Raw genomic sequence first — 17,931 nt, forward strand, 5'->3', positions numbered from 1 at the left:
TTCGTCCTCCTGCTAAATGCACAGGCACTTACCGCCTCAAATAGCGAAAGCGATTCTCAGTGAGAGCAAAAATACAACAAATAATGCAAGTTTTACACCCACTGCACACATTCTCCTAAAACGATCCAATGACTAATACAAACAGTCCATTGATGCAGGGAGAGTGGTTTCTCAATTGTGTGGTAAAGACTCATACATAGGAACCCTTTAAGAGAAAAGGGAGAGTTCAAAACATCACATGTGAATGAGGAAAAACACAGAAATAGCACTGTTAGGAAACATGAGGTAGCTGAACGTGATCGTCTTATATAAGAAAAAGAAAAGGCTCCAACCGAAGCAAGACAAAAGCCAATGCACATGAAACAATGATGTCTTCAGTGCCAGACCAAACACTATCTTTTTGAGGGCAAAATGCAATCAACCACCAACAGCAGACCAGCTGCAGAGCAGTCAGAAAAGGAGTATTAATTTCTGCAATAAAGCCCCTTTGTGGGGAAAACATTCTGATTGGCTGGGCCTGGCTCACAAGTGGGTGGGCCGATGCGCTCACAGGCCCACCCATGGCTGCACACCAGCTCAGTGATGGGAAATCCATAGATTAGGGCCTAATGAGTTTATTTTAATTGACTGATTTCCTGATGTAACTCAGCAAAATCCTTGAAATTGCTGCATGTTGCATTTATATTTTTGTTCATTATAATATTCTAAGTGTGATCCCCTGCACTGGCTCTGTGGTTGACTGCTCTGCACTGAATCTTGTTATAGATACCCAGCCTTCCCACTGAGCTCTGTGGGTTCTGCCATTTCCCCATCCTCACCAGTAATTGCCAGGTATTTTTAGGTTTGCCAGCGTAGGGTGATTAAAACAAATGGAGGGAGATAGCACAGAAAGAGATCTTCCTAGGCTCCCAAGAGGTAAGTGGGGAGAGGTTTGTCGAGGTCACACACGACTATTTTTTCGATTAGGATCCCCGGGATTGAGAAGGCTTTTATCAAAGAGGGAGGGTGGCAAGGCTGGATCACCGACACTGTTATACCGTTGAAGTAAAATCAGGGTCAAAAGAGAGAAGTTTGAGGCTTGCTTTAGGACTGAGATGGTTATCTACTGTATCAGTATGGAAAAGCTCATGTTGGGTAGTGTCTTGTACATGCCAGACACTTATTTTAGCCATTTTATAAGCCAAACAAATTGCAATTGGTTTAAAGAAAAAGTGCACGTTTATTCTTGACCTGATATTTTTATACTATATATTTCAAATGAAATGTTCATTAGGATCAGAAAAATGTACTAAATCTCCTTCATCATGTTACATATTACATATTGAAATAATGAATATGTTACATATTGCAATAAATACTTAATTTATAATTCCATGATTAGTAACAAAAATACATTATTGACTGCATTTCACGGTATCGAGAGTCTTTAGCTACAGTACCTCTCACAACGCCAAGGAGACTATGAAGAATCTCTCTGGGCAACTGACTGACTACTCCACATGTCCCTAGTTCACTGCTACATAATAAAGCGTTCCTCCATTTCATGACGACAGACATTGTAGAGAAGAGAGTCTGCCTTCGTTTTTTATCACCAAGTTCAATACCAGCCCTGTCTGTTGGTTTAGCTTTAAGCTGCTGTAGACAAGGTTGAGTCCAGTCAGGAAGCCCCAGAAAGGTGGTAGAGAGTCAGGAAGCTGAACATCATGACAACCAGCACCAGACCAATCAGGACCTGCTGGACCCACAGACACTGGTCCAGCTTCTGCTCCAGCCTGGCGTTACACACCATCACACGCATCAGCTGCAGAGGAGAACATTTGATTACTTCATCTTACTAATTTATTCACTTTTCAGTCTCCCATATCAATTTGACACTACTAAAATGTTTCAGAAAACGACACAATTCACCATAATTATAACCCCAATGGCTCTAATTGTGTAAAAAAATATTATACAAAGAAAGTAAATCAAGTTCAAGTACAGAAAATACATTGGTTAATATGCAGTGCCTATAGAAAGTCTACACTCCCCTTAAAGAGAAGAAGCCTTAAGGGAGGAGCGATTACAAGAAACAAACTCAGTTTACCCTTTTATCTGTGGATTAATTGTCGGAGTAGAGGACCTTATGCATCAGGTAAAATAACAACCCAATGTTTATATCACAGAATAAATTAGCTACCAACCGCAAGCCAGCTAGTTAAATTGCCATGAATGTTTATTGTGTTTTGACCAGTCCCCAAATTAATATAGTTGGTTCAGAGTTCGTTTTTATATTTCAACCTGCGTCTCCTGATCATGTCTGGTGTGGATGGACAAAATAAACATGTGTGCGATTTAGTCCGTATGTGCTTCATTACACTTTAGAAACATCTTTGGCAAATAAGTCTCCTGGGATAAGTGGAATAATAACTTTTCACACCTGTATTGTGCAATATTTCCCCATTATTATTTTCTAAATTCTTCAAGCTCAGTCAAGGTGTTGGGGACCATTGCTTGACAGCCATTTTCAATTCTTGGCATATATTTAACAGATTCACTGTGTAGATGTTGCCTTCTCATGTGGGTTATTGTCCTGCTGGAAAGTGAATTCCTCTCCCAGTGTCTGGTGTAAAGCAGACTGAAGCAGGTTTTCCTCTAGGATTTTGCCTGTGCTTAGCTCCATCCCGTTTCTTTTCATCCTGAAAAGCTGCCCAGTCCTTAACGATGACAAGCACACCCATAACATGATGCAGCCACCACCATGCTTGAAAATAAGGAGGCAGTTACTCAGTGACGTGTTGGATTTGCCCCAAACAAACAGCTCTGCATTTATGCCAAAAAGTGTATTCCTTTGCCGTGTTTTTTTTTGCAGTATTACTTTAGTGTCTTGTTACATGTTTTGGAATATATATTCTATATATTTGTATTCTTCTTTTCACTGTCATTTAGGTTATTATTGTAGAGTCTATAATGATACATCCTCAGTTCTCCCATCACAGCCATTGAACTCTGTAGCTGTTTTAAAGTCACCAATGGCCGCATGTTAAACCTCTGGGGTAAGGGGCAGTATTTTGACCCCCGGATGAAAAGCCTGCCCAAAGTAAACTGCCTGTTACAGAAGCTAGGATATGCATATAATTGGTCGATTTAGATAGAAAACACTATCAAATCAAATCAAATGTATTTATATAGCCCTTCGTACATCAGCTGATATCTCAAAGTGCTGTACAGAAACCCAGCCTAAAGTTTCTAAAACTGTTAAAATTATGTCTGTGAGTATAACAGAACTGATATGGCAGGCGAAACCCCGAGGACAAACCATCCCCCCCCAAAATAACTTCAGTTTACCACTATTTTCAATGGCTAGTACTATAATTATAAGCCCAAGTCCTCCCAAATTGCAGTTCCTAGGGCTTCCAATAGATGTCAACAGTCTTTAGAAAGAATTACAGGCTGGTTTTTGGAAAAATGACCAAGAAATTGTAGTTTTTCTAGGTGGCTGCCATTTTGGCTGTAGTGTTTCCAAGCGCGAGGAGGAAAGTGCGTTCTTTCTTCTTTATCCCCGGTAATGAACATACTATTCTCAGTCTTAAATTGTATTGTTTATTTGCGTATTAGGATACCTAAGGTTTGATTATAAACGTTGTTTGACTTGTTCGGAAAAGTATTAGTAACGTTTGGGATTCATTTTGTGGAAGGGAAACTGAGTGGATTATTGACTGAATGAAGTGCGCCAACTAAAGGACATTATCGAACAAAATGATCATTTGTGATGTAACTGGGACTTTTTGGAGTGCAAACAGAGGAAGATCAAAGGTACGTCATTTTTTATATCGCTATTTCTGACTTTCGAGTCGCACCTGCCTGGTTGAAATATAATTTTCATGTGTTTGTATGTGGGGTGCTGTCCTCAGATAATTGCATGGTTTGCTTTAGCCATAAAGCCTTTTTGAAATCTGACACGGCGGCTGGATTAACAGAAAGTTAAGCTTTATTTTGATGTATAACACATATATTTTAAAGAATGTTAAATATTTGAATTTAATATTTTTGAATTTCGTGCTCTGCAATTTCACTGGATGTTGGCCAGGTGGGGCGCCACCGTCCCACATACCCGTAAGAAGTTAACATCCCTGAGCAGTTTCATTCCTGTCCTGCAGCTCAGTTCAGTTTGATGTTAAGCCAATTTTTTACTTCTGAATTAATTTAGGGAGGGTGAATACTTATGCAACAACTATATTTTAGTTATTACATTTTATTACGCGTCACTTTGACATTACGGAGTATTTTGTGAAGATCAATTCCCCCCACCCCCACCCTTTTTTTCCTTTTTTTTTTTTTACAATTAAATCTATTTCAATCGCACTTTGTAATGCAACAAAATGTGAAAAAAAGTTCAAGGGGGTGTATATTTTCTATAGGCACTGTATAGGTTAATAAGTTATTGTGGGATGAGGTGTATATTCCAATCAGAGTTCACCGTTGTGTGCAGGTCTGGGTGGCCATTGGCTCCTCCTTCCACAGGGTTGTCACATCCACTCGGATAGCTCAGAATGGGCTTAGTGCTCTCCAGGACGTGACATCGTAATCTACAGGAAGGACAGGACACAGCCATGTCAGAAAGGGCCGGGAAGGGGGATTATCAGCCTGCTAGGTCACTGACATTCACTAGCCATGCTGAGACAATCTGTGATGTACACTGCAAGACCACAATGGGTTAAGTCAATCAAAGTCATCTTCGAGGTCATTATAGATTTTGATAGTGGCATATCAAATGACTACCTGCCCCTTGAATGAACTGGTAATAAAAACGTATAAAAAGGTATTCACATATTCCCATTCCCATCCATGATGAGACATTGATGGTGGTGTACCTGTGATCCATGATCTTGGTTTTGGGCACGTCCTTCCAGAACTGAGCGAGCTCTGGTGATCCAGCACCAGCGTTCTGCTCCATCTCAGCAGCCATGACCAAGAAGCGGTCCTGCAGAGACGCCTGGTAGCCTGCACAAACACATCCAGGGCACTCGTTCTCTCATTGAACTCTGAATGATATTTAATCTCTGTATATTGTTCAGTTTATGTATCTAGAGTCCTACATATGGATGGGATCACCCCACTGCTGTCAGCATCAAAGTCTCAGATATAGAAGTGAAAGAGCTGACTCATTTACAGATACAGTGAGGGTTCTTATCCACTAGAACTAAGTGAACAAGATGGAAGCGATAGATGGCGGCTCTCAAACATGTAATTAATGAGTTTCAAAGTTAATACCCAGAGAGAGAGAAGAAAACCCTCAAACTTTGGAATAGTGCCAGAATTCAAATCTTCAAAAAACCCATGTCTAGTACATCAGAGGCCATGATTGAACGCCTCGGAACTTCTTATCAGCCAAGTCCCTGCATCCCAACTCAATGTTGGTCTCAAGTGATTGAGGTAAAAACATTGACCTTAGAGGTTTCAGCCTTCCAGGAGAGTACTGAAAGTGTCTCAATAAAGTTTATTCACCCTCTGTTAGATTTCTGAAGTCTCGGTTTAGGGGAAGATAAGAGATTATTATTTTATCCCTCGTAAAATATGTATGTCGGGCAAAAGAAAGCTGCACTCTGTCAGCACTTCCCAAAATGAATAGACTGGACCTTTTGATTATTCTGAAGTTTCTGCAGGAGCATTTGGAAACATTCAAAGGACGAAGTAGGTAAGAGGAGGAGAGACAATGCAGAGAGATAAGATCAGTACTCTACCGCCATGTAAAGACACCACTATATCCACAGACGCGCCCGGTTCACAGCTGCTGTTGCTGGGCTTCACTCTGTACTTCTCAGGTGCTGTGGTTCGTACCTGTAGAGGGACACACACGCTCAGGTCAGCTTGGAGACTGACAACAACATTGTGTATTTTGTGCAAATGCACACCACTGTGTATCTGACACGCACACACGCACACACTCACCTTGAAGGCCACTTGATTCTTGGACACATTATCGAGGATGATAAGACACTTCCTCTCAGACTCTTTGGTGCCAAAACTCAGCTCCTCTGCTGGACTGGAAGAAAGAGAAAAGACAGGAGAAAAAGCATATGAAGAGAAGGTTGCTACGACTGAATTTGTGTCTAACTAAATAAATGAATGTATTTTTCTTTAAGCCATTGGCCACAATGGCTATCTGGGTGTTCAAAACAAGCCAATACATCTGTTAAAAGTGGATAGCAACAGCAGCTTGCTTTACAGCGTGCTGTTGTTGTTCCTCTCCGTGATATCTTAGCTTTAACAATCTTTTTGACTAAGCTTCGTGAGCTTAGATGAAGATGTTGCATCCTGAGAGTGATTTTAGTATGATTACCCAGGGACGTGTAACTTCCGTTAGCTTCTGTTGTTACAAATTTACTTAACAGCTGCTGTACCACCATCTACCTCAATATTATTAGCTAACACATGGCAGATTATGTCCATCTGTGCAGGCATGAGTAAACAAAAAGCCTGGTATCCTACAGAGATGCTGAAACCAATGTGTGTGTGTGCTCTCAACATAAGGAGAGCCTTGATTGACGTCAACATGTTCTTTAGCATATTTTTAAAGGGGGTTCTTTCCAGAGAAATAGCGCCTGACATTGTTCCTCTGGGCCAAACGCTCAGTCTCTGATGTGCTGTGTCTCCTCCTGACCCATATGGAGCTGTCTGTCAAGCTCCTGGGTACGAGGCTGCCTCTAGCCTGGCTGAACCCATTTATGGGGAACATGGAGAATTACACCACATTATTATCCAGGTTTAGGGTGAAAACATCTGTGATCTGGCATCAAAGCTGTGAAATCCAGAGCAGCAGTGCAAAAAATCCATGGCCTGAGAAATTAGCCACAAGGTGCTCTGATTCGCTCTTCAACACTCAGCACACCCCATTCACTCAGCGCACCCCATTCACTCAGCGCACCCCATTCACTCAGCGCACCCCATTCACTCAGCGCACCCCATTCACTCAGCGCACCCCATTCACTCAGCGCAGGTTTAAGGGATTATTCTGTAATTGGATAATTCAGCCTCAGTGAACACTTCCCCACACAGCAATGCTGTGGAATCCTGATGGCCTGCTACAGTACCTACTGAAAACTGAAATGGCAAACAGGATTCAAATCCCTGTCTAGCGCATATAATCAAATAAAATGTAATTTGTCACATGCGCCGAATACAACAGGTGTAGACCTTATCCTGAAATGCTTACTTACAAGCCCTTAAACAACAATGCAGTTAAGAAAAATATTTACAAAACAAACTAAAGTAAAAAATAAATAAAAGAGTAACAAAATACCAAGGCTATATACAGGGGGTACCGGTACTGAGTCAATGTGTGTGGGTACAGGTTAGTCGAGGTAATCGAGGTAATACGTACACGTAGGTAAGGGTAAAGTGACCATCCATAGATAGATAATAAACAGCGAGTAGCAGCAGTGTAAAACAACAAACAGTCCAGGTAGCCATTTGATTAGCTGTTCAGCTGTCTTATAGTTTGTGGGTAGAAGCTGTTAACTTCTTATGGCTGCAGGGGCAGTATTGAGTAGCTTGGATGAAAGGTTGCTCCTCAGTCCCAGTTGCTAATATATGCATATTATTATTAGTATTGGATAGAAAGCACTCTGAAGTTTCTAAAACTGTTTGAATGATGTATGTGAGTATAACAAAACTCATATGGCAGGCAAAAACCTGAGAAGAAATCCAAACAGGAAGTGGGAAATCTGAGGTTGGTCGATTTTCAACCCAGCCCCTATTGAATACACAGTGGGATATTGGTTATGTTGCACTTCCTAAGGCTTCCACTAGATGTCAACCATCTTTAGAAACTTGTTTGAGGATTCTACTGTGAGGTGGGGGTTCATAAGGGCTGATTGAGCCAGGTGTCTGGCAAATTGACACAGGCTCTGAGGCGCGGTCACGTGAGAGTTAGCTCTAGTTCCATTGCTATACTACAGACATAGGAATTCTCCGGTTGGAACATTATTGACGTTTTATGTTAAAAACATCCTAAAGATTGATTCCATACATCGTTTGACATGTTTCTACGGACAGTAACGGAACTTTTTGACATTTCGTCTGCAACTAGGGAACGCGCTTCATGACTTTGGATTTGTTTACTAAACGTGCTAACAAAAATAGCTCTTTGGACATAAATGATGGACATTATCGAACTAAATCAAACATTGAATGTGGAACTGGGATTCCTGGGAGTGCATTCTGATGAAGATCATCAAAGGTAAGTGAATATTTATAATGCTATTTCTGACTTCTGTTGACTATCCAGTATGGCGATATCTTTTTGGCTGCTTTGTTGTTTGAAAGCTGTACTCAGATTATTGCATGGTTTGCTTTTTCCGTAAAGTTTTTTTGAAATCTGACACAGGTTGCATTAACTTCTTATGGTTGCAGGGGCACTATTGAGTAGCTTGGATGAAAGGTGCCCAGCATAAACGACCTGCTCCTCAGTCTCAGTTGCTAATTTGTGCATATTATTATTAGTATTGGATAGAAAACACTCGGAAGTTTCTAAAACTGTTTGAATGATGTCTGTGAGTATAACAGAACTCATATGGCAGGCAAAAACGTGAGAAGAAATCCAAACAGGAAGTGAGAAATCTGAGGTTGGTGGATTTTCAAACCAGGCCCTATTGAATTCACATTGGGATATGAATGAAGTTGCACTTCCTAGGGCTTCCACTAGATGTCAACCGTCTTTAGAAACTTGAATGAGGATTCTACTGTGTTGTGGGACTGAATAAGAACTGAATGAGTCAGCTTACTGGAAGAGAGCCATTTCCTGGTCACGCCCATTCTACATGATATTGACTTGCGTTACATTCCTCCTCAAGACACAAAAGGAATTCTACGGTTGGAAGTTTATTGAAGATTTATGATAAAAACATCCTAATGATTGATTCTATGCTTAGTTTGAAATGTTTCTTCGACCTGTAATATAACTTTTTGAAGTTTTTGTCCAAAGAAATGAACTAGCGTTTGGATATGTACAGTATACCAAACAAAAGTAGCTAATTGGACATAAATAAAGGACTTTATCGAACAAATCAAACATTTATTGTGGACCTGGGATTCCTGGGAGTGCATTCTGATGAAGATCATCAAAGGTTAGTGATTAAATGTATCTCTATTTGTGCTTTTCGTGACTCCTTTTTTTGGCTGGAAAAATGGCAGAATTTTTCTGTGACTTTTGTGGTGCTTTCGCTGTAAAGCCTATTTGAAATCGGACTCTTGTGGGATTAACAACAAGATTACCTTTAAAATGGTATAAGATGTTTGAGGAATTTTAATTATGAGATTTCTGTTGTTTGAATTTGGCGCTCTGCACATTCACTGGCTGTTGTCATATCAATCCCGTTAACGGGATTGCAGCTCTAAGAAGTTTTAAAACCTGTTGACGGGGTAGGATTCCCTTTTGGGAACGACCCCTCCCACGTTCAGCTGGAACGGTGGTGCATGGAATGCAAAAATATTCTTAGAAATATTTAACCTCCACACATTAACAAGTCCAATAGCTCAAATGAAAGATAAACACCTTGTTCATCCAGCCAGCAAGTCAGATTTCTAAAATGTTTTACGGCGAAAACATAGCACATATTTATGTCAAACCACCACCAAAGACACAGCTAATTTGAATAGCCAAGTTGAACAAAATATGCAATCAACAAACGCAGGATTCAAAGAAAAATAATTCACTAACCTTTTGAAAATCTTCATCAGATGACAGTAATAGGACATGTTACACAGTACATTTGTTTTTTTTTCAATAATATGCTATTTATATCCATAAATCTCGCAATGTTCAAAAAAATGCTACTCAAATGTCCGGAGAAATGATGATAGCTCCAGCAGATATCAGATAACAAGCAATACACATCATAAACTTTGACTAAATATACATGTTCTACATATAGATAGAAAGATACACTTCTTCTTAATGCAACCGCTGTGTTACATTTATTTTTAACGTAACAGAATTCGTTCACTAGGCTATAATATGAGACGGTGCTCACACATTAGCATTATGTCTCCTCTATGTTGGACTCCACAGAAACACAAAAATAACCACATAAATATTTCCTTACCTTTGATGTTCTTCGATCATAAGCCGTGGAAGTAGTCATACTTACCAAAAACTGCGTTTGGTTTTCAAGTCTGTGTCTTTGGGCTATCAACCACGACAAATTCCGTCTGAAATGCAGCTAAAATTCTAGTGGATGCGCATCTAAACTTCAAAATTACATATTATATGTCGACGAAACTGGTCAATCTAAGTGCAGAATCAAGCTTTAGCATGTTCTGAACATGCAAACCAATACTTAGCTCGAACAGACAAACAGACATCGTTTGGTCAACCCTGGAAGAAAGAGAGCTCTGGACCCGACGAGCGCATCAAAGTGCATGTATTTTCGCGTGACCTGAAGGTTTCAGCCCGCCAAAAGTGGAGGCAGCGCGCGATTCTCACAATGACAAGCCCCATTGAAAGCAGACATCGCGCTGAAGACATAGAAACTGTTCCCAGATCTGTAGCTGGTTGGGAAGGGTGGGGGCGATGACGTCAAAGTTGGCCCAACTTTCATGATGACAAGAGAGAGTTTGGGAGAATGGCTGCCCTGAGAGTTCTGCTTTACATACAGACATAATTTGAACGGTTTTAAAAGCTTTAGAGTGTTTTCTATTCAATTATAATTATTATATGCATATATTAGCAATTTTGGACAGATTTTTTTTCTGTTTACTATGGGCACGCAATTCCTCCAAAGGGGGCAGTAGTCAGCCCTATCTTTAAGGATCTTTTAGACCTAGACTTGGTGCTCTGGTACCTCTTTCCGTGCAGTAGGAGAGAGAACAGTCTATGACTAGGGTGACTGGAGCCTTTGGCAATTTTTAGGGCCTTCCTCTGACACCGCCTGGTATAGAGGTCCTGGATGGCAGGAACCTTGGCCCTAGTAATGTACTGGGCCGTACGCACTACCCTCTGTAGCACCTTGATGTCAGAGACTGAGCAGATACCATACCAGGCATGATACAACCAGTCAGAATAGTCTTGATGGTGCAGCTCAATACATTTTTCAGGATCTGGGGACCCATGCCAAATCTTTTCAGTCTCCTGAGGGTGAATTGGCATTGTTGTGCCCTCTTCATGACAGTCTTGGTGTGTTTGGACTATGATAGTTTGTTGGTGATGTGGACACCAAGGAACTTGAAGCTCTCAACCTGCTCCACTACAGCCCCGTCAATGAGAATGGGGGCGTGCTTGGCCCTCCTTTTTCTGTAGTCCACAATTATCTTCTTTGTCTTGATCACATTGAGGGAGAGGTTGTTGTCCTGGCACCACACTGCCAGGTCTCTGACCTCCTCCCTACAGGCGGTCTCATCGTTTTCGGTGATTAGACCTACCGCCGTTGTGTCATCGGCAAACTTAATGGTGTGGAGTCGTGCTTGGCCACGCAATCATGGGTGAATAGAGAGTACAGGAGGGGACTAAGCACACGCCCCTGAGGGGCCCCCGTGTTGATGATCAGTGTGGCAGATGTGTTGTTGCCTACCCTTACCACCTGGTGACAGCCTGTCAGGAAGTCCATGATCCAGTTGCAAAGGTAGGTGTTTAGTCCCAGGGTCCTTAGCTTAGTGATGAACTATAAACTACAATGTAGAAAATGAGTATGAAAATGAGTAGGTGCCCAAACCTTTGACTGCTACTGTAGGTATTACAGACTCGGCCAGGGACAGTATGAAAATGTCAGTGAAGACACTTGCCAGTTGGTCAGCATATGCTTGGAGTACATGTCCTGGTAATTCGGTTGGCGAATTCGTCTGGCCCTGCGGTATTGTGAATGTTGAGCTGTTTAAAAGGTTTTACTTACATTGGCCAAGGTGTTATCACACAGTCGTCCGGAACAGCTGGTGCTCTCATGCATGCTTGCCTCGAAGCCCGCATAGAAGTAATTTAGCTTGCCTGGTAAGCTTGTGTCACTGGGCAGCTGGCGTCTGGGCTTCTCTTTGTAGTCCGTAATAGTTTGTTAGCCCTGCCGCATCCAACCAGCGTCAGAGCCAGTGTAGTAGGATTCAATCTTAGTCCTGTATTTACGCATTGCCTGTTTGATGGTTCCTCTAAGGGAATAGCGGGACTTCTTATAAGAGTCCAGGTAAGAGTCCCGCTCCTTGAAAGCAGCAGCTTTACCCTTTACCTCCGTGCAGATGTTGCCTGTAATCCATGGCTTCTGGTTGGGGTATGTATGTAGGTCACTGTGGAAACAAGGTCATCGAACTTATTGATGAAGCCTGGTGACTGATATGGTATACTCCTCAATGCCATTGGATGAGTCCCGGAACATATTCCAGTCTGTCCTAGCAACACAGTCCTGTAGCATAGCATCTGCGTCATCTGACCACTTCCGTATTGAGCGAGTCACTGGTACCTCCTGCTTTAGTTTTTGCTTGTAAGCAGGAATCAGGAGGATAGAATTATGGTCCGATTTTTCAAAATGGAGGGCGAGGGAGAGCTTTGTATACGTCTCTGTGTGTGGAGTTTTTCCCCCCTCATTGCACATGTACTGTAACATGCTGGTAGAAATGAGGTAAAACTGATTTAAGTTTCCCTGCATTAAAGACCCCAGCCACTAGGAGCGCCACCTCTGGATGAGCATTTTCTTGTTTGCTTATGGCTTTATGTAGTTTGTTGAATGCCAGCATCGGTTTGTGGTGGTAAATAGACAGCTACGAAAAATATAGATGAAAACTCTCTCTGTAAATAGTGTGGTCTACAGCTTACTATGAGATACTCTACCTCAGGCGAGCAAAACTTTTAAACTTCCTTAATACTTGATTTCGCACACCGGCTGTTATTGACAAATAGACACAGACCACCAACCCGTGTCTTACCGGAGGCAGCTGTTCGGTCTTGCCAACTGTATATTATCCATGTCGTCGTTCTGTCATGACTCTGTGAAACTTAAGATTTTACAGTTCTTTTTAAATGTCCCGTTGGTAGGATAGTCTTGAACGGAGCTCATCCAGTTTATTCTCCAATGATTGCACATTGACCAATAGGACGGATGGTAGAGGTGGGTTACCCACTCGCCAACAAATTCTCACAAGGCACCCGGACCTGCGCCCCCTGTATTGGCGTGTTCTCTTCATGCAAATAATGGGGATTTGGGCCTGATCGGGTATCTGGAGTAAAACCTTTGCATCTGACTCGTTAAAGAAAAAAATCCTTGTCCAGTTCAAGGTGAGTAATAGCTGTTCTTATATCCAGAAGCTATTTTCGGTCTTAAGAGATGGTGGAAGAAACATTATGTACAAAATAAGTTACAAACAACGTGAAAAAACACACAAAATAGCACAATTGGTTAGGAGCCCATAAAACAGCAGCCATCTCCTCGGGCACCATTCTTTAAAGTCTCTCATTGTACATTCCATAGGGTACGGCTCCTCTAAACAGATTGTTCCAACTTCCTTCCTCTCCACATCTTCCTGTATTTATTCTTTGCCCCAGTAAAGTGTTGAGGAGCACAGCGCTCCCCTGAGCCCAGAATGACTCTCTAGACTCCAAGAAACCTTTTGACAAACATATTCTGAAGATCAAAGTCTCCCCTCTCATGCCCCTCCCCTCTCAGTGCGTTCTGCCTTCCTCGTGGTCTCACTGGAATCAGGACTAACACAGCTCAGAGACATAATTGCATCTAATACGTAGCCCTGAGCTGTCAAATCTCACATCAAAGTGTCAGCTCTCCAAAAAACTGAACCCGACAGAAATGACTAGGGAAAAGAGGAATGATCTGATTTGACATCAAAATAGCCATCAATGGAGGTAGCTCAAGTACTGTACCTGAAGTCAACCTCAACAGCAACAACAGCACCCCATACAGGTAAGTCAACAAATTCTTATAAAATGATTAGGAAAGATAAAGTTCTTTCAAATAACATAGAACACTGAATAATGGCGCTCTATAATCAGCCTCAAGATAAATGATACATCCGCTTCAACACAAAAGAATACAATTAGGTAACAGAATGACCTTGAACTATGTTTTGCACAAAAGTGTCACTCGATCAACAATGCCACATTCATTTAGCCATCAATTTGCATGGGGACTACTGGTTGCTCCTTGGTCAATATGGGAAGTAATAGTCGGCATGATCAATCAATTAATTAATTTTATTGAATATCACAGCACAGTAATTAACTGCACCAACTGATTTCCACGCAATGCACTATTGATCGCAGGCATCCTTTATTTCTGTTCAGATACTACAAGATCAATCCATCCATCCAGGTGCAAACATATTGATATCTGTCTCTGGGCTTGAGTGTCAAAAACACATTCATCCTAAACTCTACAACCCATTCAAATCCTTCCCATGTGGATATGGATTAGCCACAGCCTAGTCACTGTGCTACTAGTCCTGCTATTCTTTAAGCATTGAGTGCAGCTAAGAGATGCTGAATTCCAAATCAAACCCTAGTCCCTCCTGACTTTCTAGAAAATCTTGTATATCTGCAACTATTGGATAAACAATATGGTGAAAATTCCACCCAGAAGGCAAAGTGAAAGAATTAGCATATTGCTTATAAATGTTCAATACTTTCTGAGATACAGGAGTGGCTAGCGAGTAAGGGTTGATTTGATATTCAGCAAGAGAAGACTAAGAGAGGGCTGCATTGAATACCTGACGTTTAGAAGAGGGCCCTTGAATGTGGTCAGTGGCTTCCTAGCTCCCTTCGTCCGACAGTCTCCTTTGTCGTTGTCATCCAGCTTCAGACTGCTCAGACTCTCCTCAGAGAAATACACCTGAAACAAGACAACAGTTGATCATTCATCAGTTCATCATTGTAAGTGCTTTGTTTGGAGAGGTGTTCTAAAAGATACATATTCTCCTAAGTAATATTTATTCATTTCTAAATAAAACTATTAAATGATTAACTATAGTCATCCAGAAGCGGCGCTCCTAGTGACCGTGGACTTCAATGCAGGCAAACAAATCCATTTTACCTCATTTCTACCGGCATGTCACATGTGCAACCAGAGAAAAAAATAAGACAATTTTGTTTTTAAAATAATTATACTACCTTTACTCCACACACAGAGACGCATACAAAGCTCTCCCTCACCCTCCATTTGGCAAATTTGACCATGATTCTATCCTCCTGATTCCTGCTTACAAGAAAAAACTAAAGCAAGAATTACCAGTGAATCGCTCAATACGGAAGTGGTCAGATGATGCGGATGCTACGCTACAGGACTGTTTTGCTAGCACAGACTGGAATATGTTCCATGATTCATCCAATGGCATTGAGGAGTATAACACCTCAGTCACTGGCTTCATCAATAGGTGCATCAACGACGTCATCCCCACAGTAACCGTACGTACATATCCCAACCAGAAGCCATGGATTACAGGCAACATCCGCACCGAGCTAAAGGCTAGAGTTGCCGCTTTTAAGGAGCAGGACACTAATCCGGACTCTTATAAGAAATCCCGCTATGTCCTCAGACAAAGCATCAAAACAGGACTAAGATTGAATCTTACTACAAAGGCTCTGACACTTGTCGGATGTGTCAGGTCTTGAAAACTATTACGGACTACAAAAGGGGAACCCAGACGTGAGCTGCCCAATGATGCAAGCCTACCAGATGAGCTAAATGCCTTTGTTGCTCGCTTCGAGGTAAGTAACACTGAAGCATGCATGAGAGCACTAGCTGTTCCAGATAAATGTGTGATCACGCTCTCCGTAGCCAATATGAGCAAGACCTTTAAACAGATCAACATTCACAAAGCCACGAGACCAGACGGATTACCAAGATTTGTACTCAAAGCATGCGCGGACCAACTGGCAAGTGTCTTCACTGACATTTTTAACCTCTCCCTGATCGAGTCTGTAATACCTACATGTTTCAAACAGACCACCATAGTCCCTGAGCCCAAGAAAGCGAAGGTAACCGGCCTAAAAGGACTTCTGCCCTGTAGCACTCAAGTCTGTAGCCATGAAGTGCTTCGAAAGGCTGGTCATGGCTCACAACACAATCATGCCGGAAACCCCCGACCCACTCCAATTCGCATACCGCCCAAACAGATCCACAGATGATGCATCTCAATCGCACTCCACACTGCCCTTTCCCACCTGGACAAAAGGAACACCTATGTGAGAATGCTGTTCATTGACCACAGCGCAGCATTCAACACCATAGTGCCCACAAAGTTAATCAATAAGCTAAGGACCTTGGGATTAAACACCTGCCTCTGCAACTGGATCCTGGACTTCCTGACGGGCCGGCCCAGGTGGTAAGGGTAGGCAACAACACATCTGCCACGTTGATCCTCAACACTGGAGCCACTCAGGGGTGCATGCACAGTACCGTCCTGTACTCGCTGTTCACCCATGACTGTGTGGCCAAGCACGACTCCAACACCATCATTAAGTTTGCCGACCACACAATGGTGGTAGGCCTGATCACTGACAATGATGAGACAGCCTACAGGGAGCAGGTCAGAGACCTGGCAGTGTGGTGCCAGCATAACAACCCCTCCCTCAATGTGAGCAAGACAAAAGCAGCTGATCGTGGACTACAGGTAAAGGAGGGCCAAACAGGCCCCCTTTAACATCGACGGGGCTGTAGTGGAGCGGGTCGAGAGTTAAGTTCCTTGGTGTCCACATCACCAACGAACTATCATGGTCCAAACACTTCACAGTTGTGAAGAGGGCAAGACAATGCCTTTTCCCCCTCAGGAGACTGAAAAGATTTGGCATGGGTCTCCAAGTTTTGAAAAATGTCTTGAGCTGCACCATCGAGAGCATCATGACCGGTTGCAGCACCGCCTAGTATGGCAGCTGCTCGGGCCTCCGACCGCAAGGCGCTACAGAGGATAGTGTGCGCGGTCCAGTACGTCGCTGGGGCCAAGCTTCCTGACATCCAGGACCTATATACTAGGCGTGTCAGAGGAAGGCCCAAAAAATTGTCAAAGACTCCAGTCACCCAAGTCATACTGTTCTCTCTGCTACCAAACGGCAAGAGGTACCGGTGCGCCAAGTCTAGCACCAAAAGGCTCCTTAATAGCTTCTACCCCCAAGCCATAAGAGTGCTGAACAATTAATCAAATGGCCACCCGGACTGCTGCTACTGGCTGTTTATTATATATGCATAGTCACTTTAAAAATGACCTTGACTAACCTGTACCTCCACACATTGAGGTACCGGTACCCCCCTGTATATAGCCTCGTTATTGTTAGGTCATTTTCTTGGTGTTACTTTTTGATTTGATTATATTTTTGTATTCAATTTGATTTAAAAAAAAACTATTTATTTAACTGCATTTTTGGTTAAGGGCTTTAAGTAAGCATTACACGGTAAGGTCTACCTGTTGTATTCAGCAAATCTGATATCAAATTGGATTTATTTCAAATTATATGAGTTAAATACATTTTGGGACTGTGTGTGTGACAGGTCATTTAATTTCCTAAATAACCACATTAATCCCCATGACAACCCCTGAACCTTGTTCACAGTATAGTGAGGCAACCAGAAGAGGAACCCTACAAACACATGTCCTGTGAGAACACATGGTCCCATGGCTAGTCAGCACTTTCACTTCAATAAACGTCAACTTTCGCCCACATCCAACTCCCTCCCTCATACACTCACCCACACAATGAGTTCACGAGACCACAGAACAGCCGATATGAACACGTGGTTTGTTCAACGTTGGCAGAAAGTTATGGAAAGACAGGTGAAAGGTCAGTTGTGGTGGGACGAGCGTAATTTGGCCTCTATAGTATATTAGCAAGGCCAGTCCCACAGCTTGAGTGAGCCAGATGGGAGATAGGGAGAGGGGGAGTGCAGCAGGAGAGAGAAGATGTGATAGGATGGGAGAGTTGGATGAGGTGACTGGGGTGTGCCTGTGATCCATGTACAAGCACTAATGAGT

At 42.4% G+C, this 17,931-nt stretch overlaps 1 protein-coding gene across 1 annotated transcript in view; it reads right to left on the reverse strand.

The window, feature by feature from the left end:
• Window positions 1-1,195: 1,195 nt before the first annotated feature.
• The window catches only part of LOC124045912 (motile sperm domain-containing protein 2-like), a 28,718-nt gene continuing 11,982 nt past the window's right edge, over window positions 1,196-17,931 (reverse strand). Inside the window, exons 10-15 of the mRNA XM_046365723.1 lie at window positions 14,677-14,798; window positions 5,932-6,025; window positions 5,724-5,820; window positions 4,854-4,983; window positions 4,460-4,568; window positions 1,196-1,801 (exon numbers count right to left, since the gene is read on the reverse strand). Of these exons, the coding sequence (XP_046221679.1) occupies window positions 1,658-1,801; window positions 4,460-4,568; window positions 4,854-4,983; window positions 5,724-5,820; window positions 5,932-6,025; window positions 14,677-14,798 (696 nt within the window). The 3' untranslated portion in view covers window positions 1,196-1,657. The remainder of the gene's footprint in view (window positions 1,802-4,459; window positions 4,569-4,853; window positions 4,984-5,723; window positions 5,821-5,931; window positions 6,026-14,676; window positions 14,799-17,931) is intronic.

This window comes from Oncorhynchus gorbuscha, linkage group LG01, assembly GCF_021184085.1.
Source record: "Oncorhynchus gorbuscha isolate QuinsamMale2020 ecotype Even-year linkage group LG01, OgorEven_v1.0, whole genome shotgun sequence".
NCBI lineage: Eukaryota > Metazoa > Chordata > Actinopteri > Salmoniformes > Salmonidae > Oncorhynchus > Oncorhynchus gorbuscha.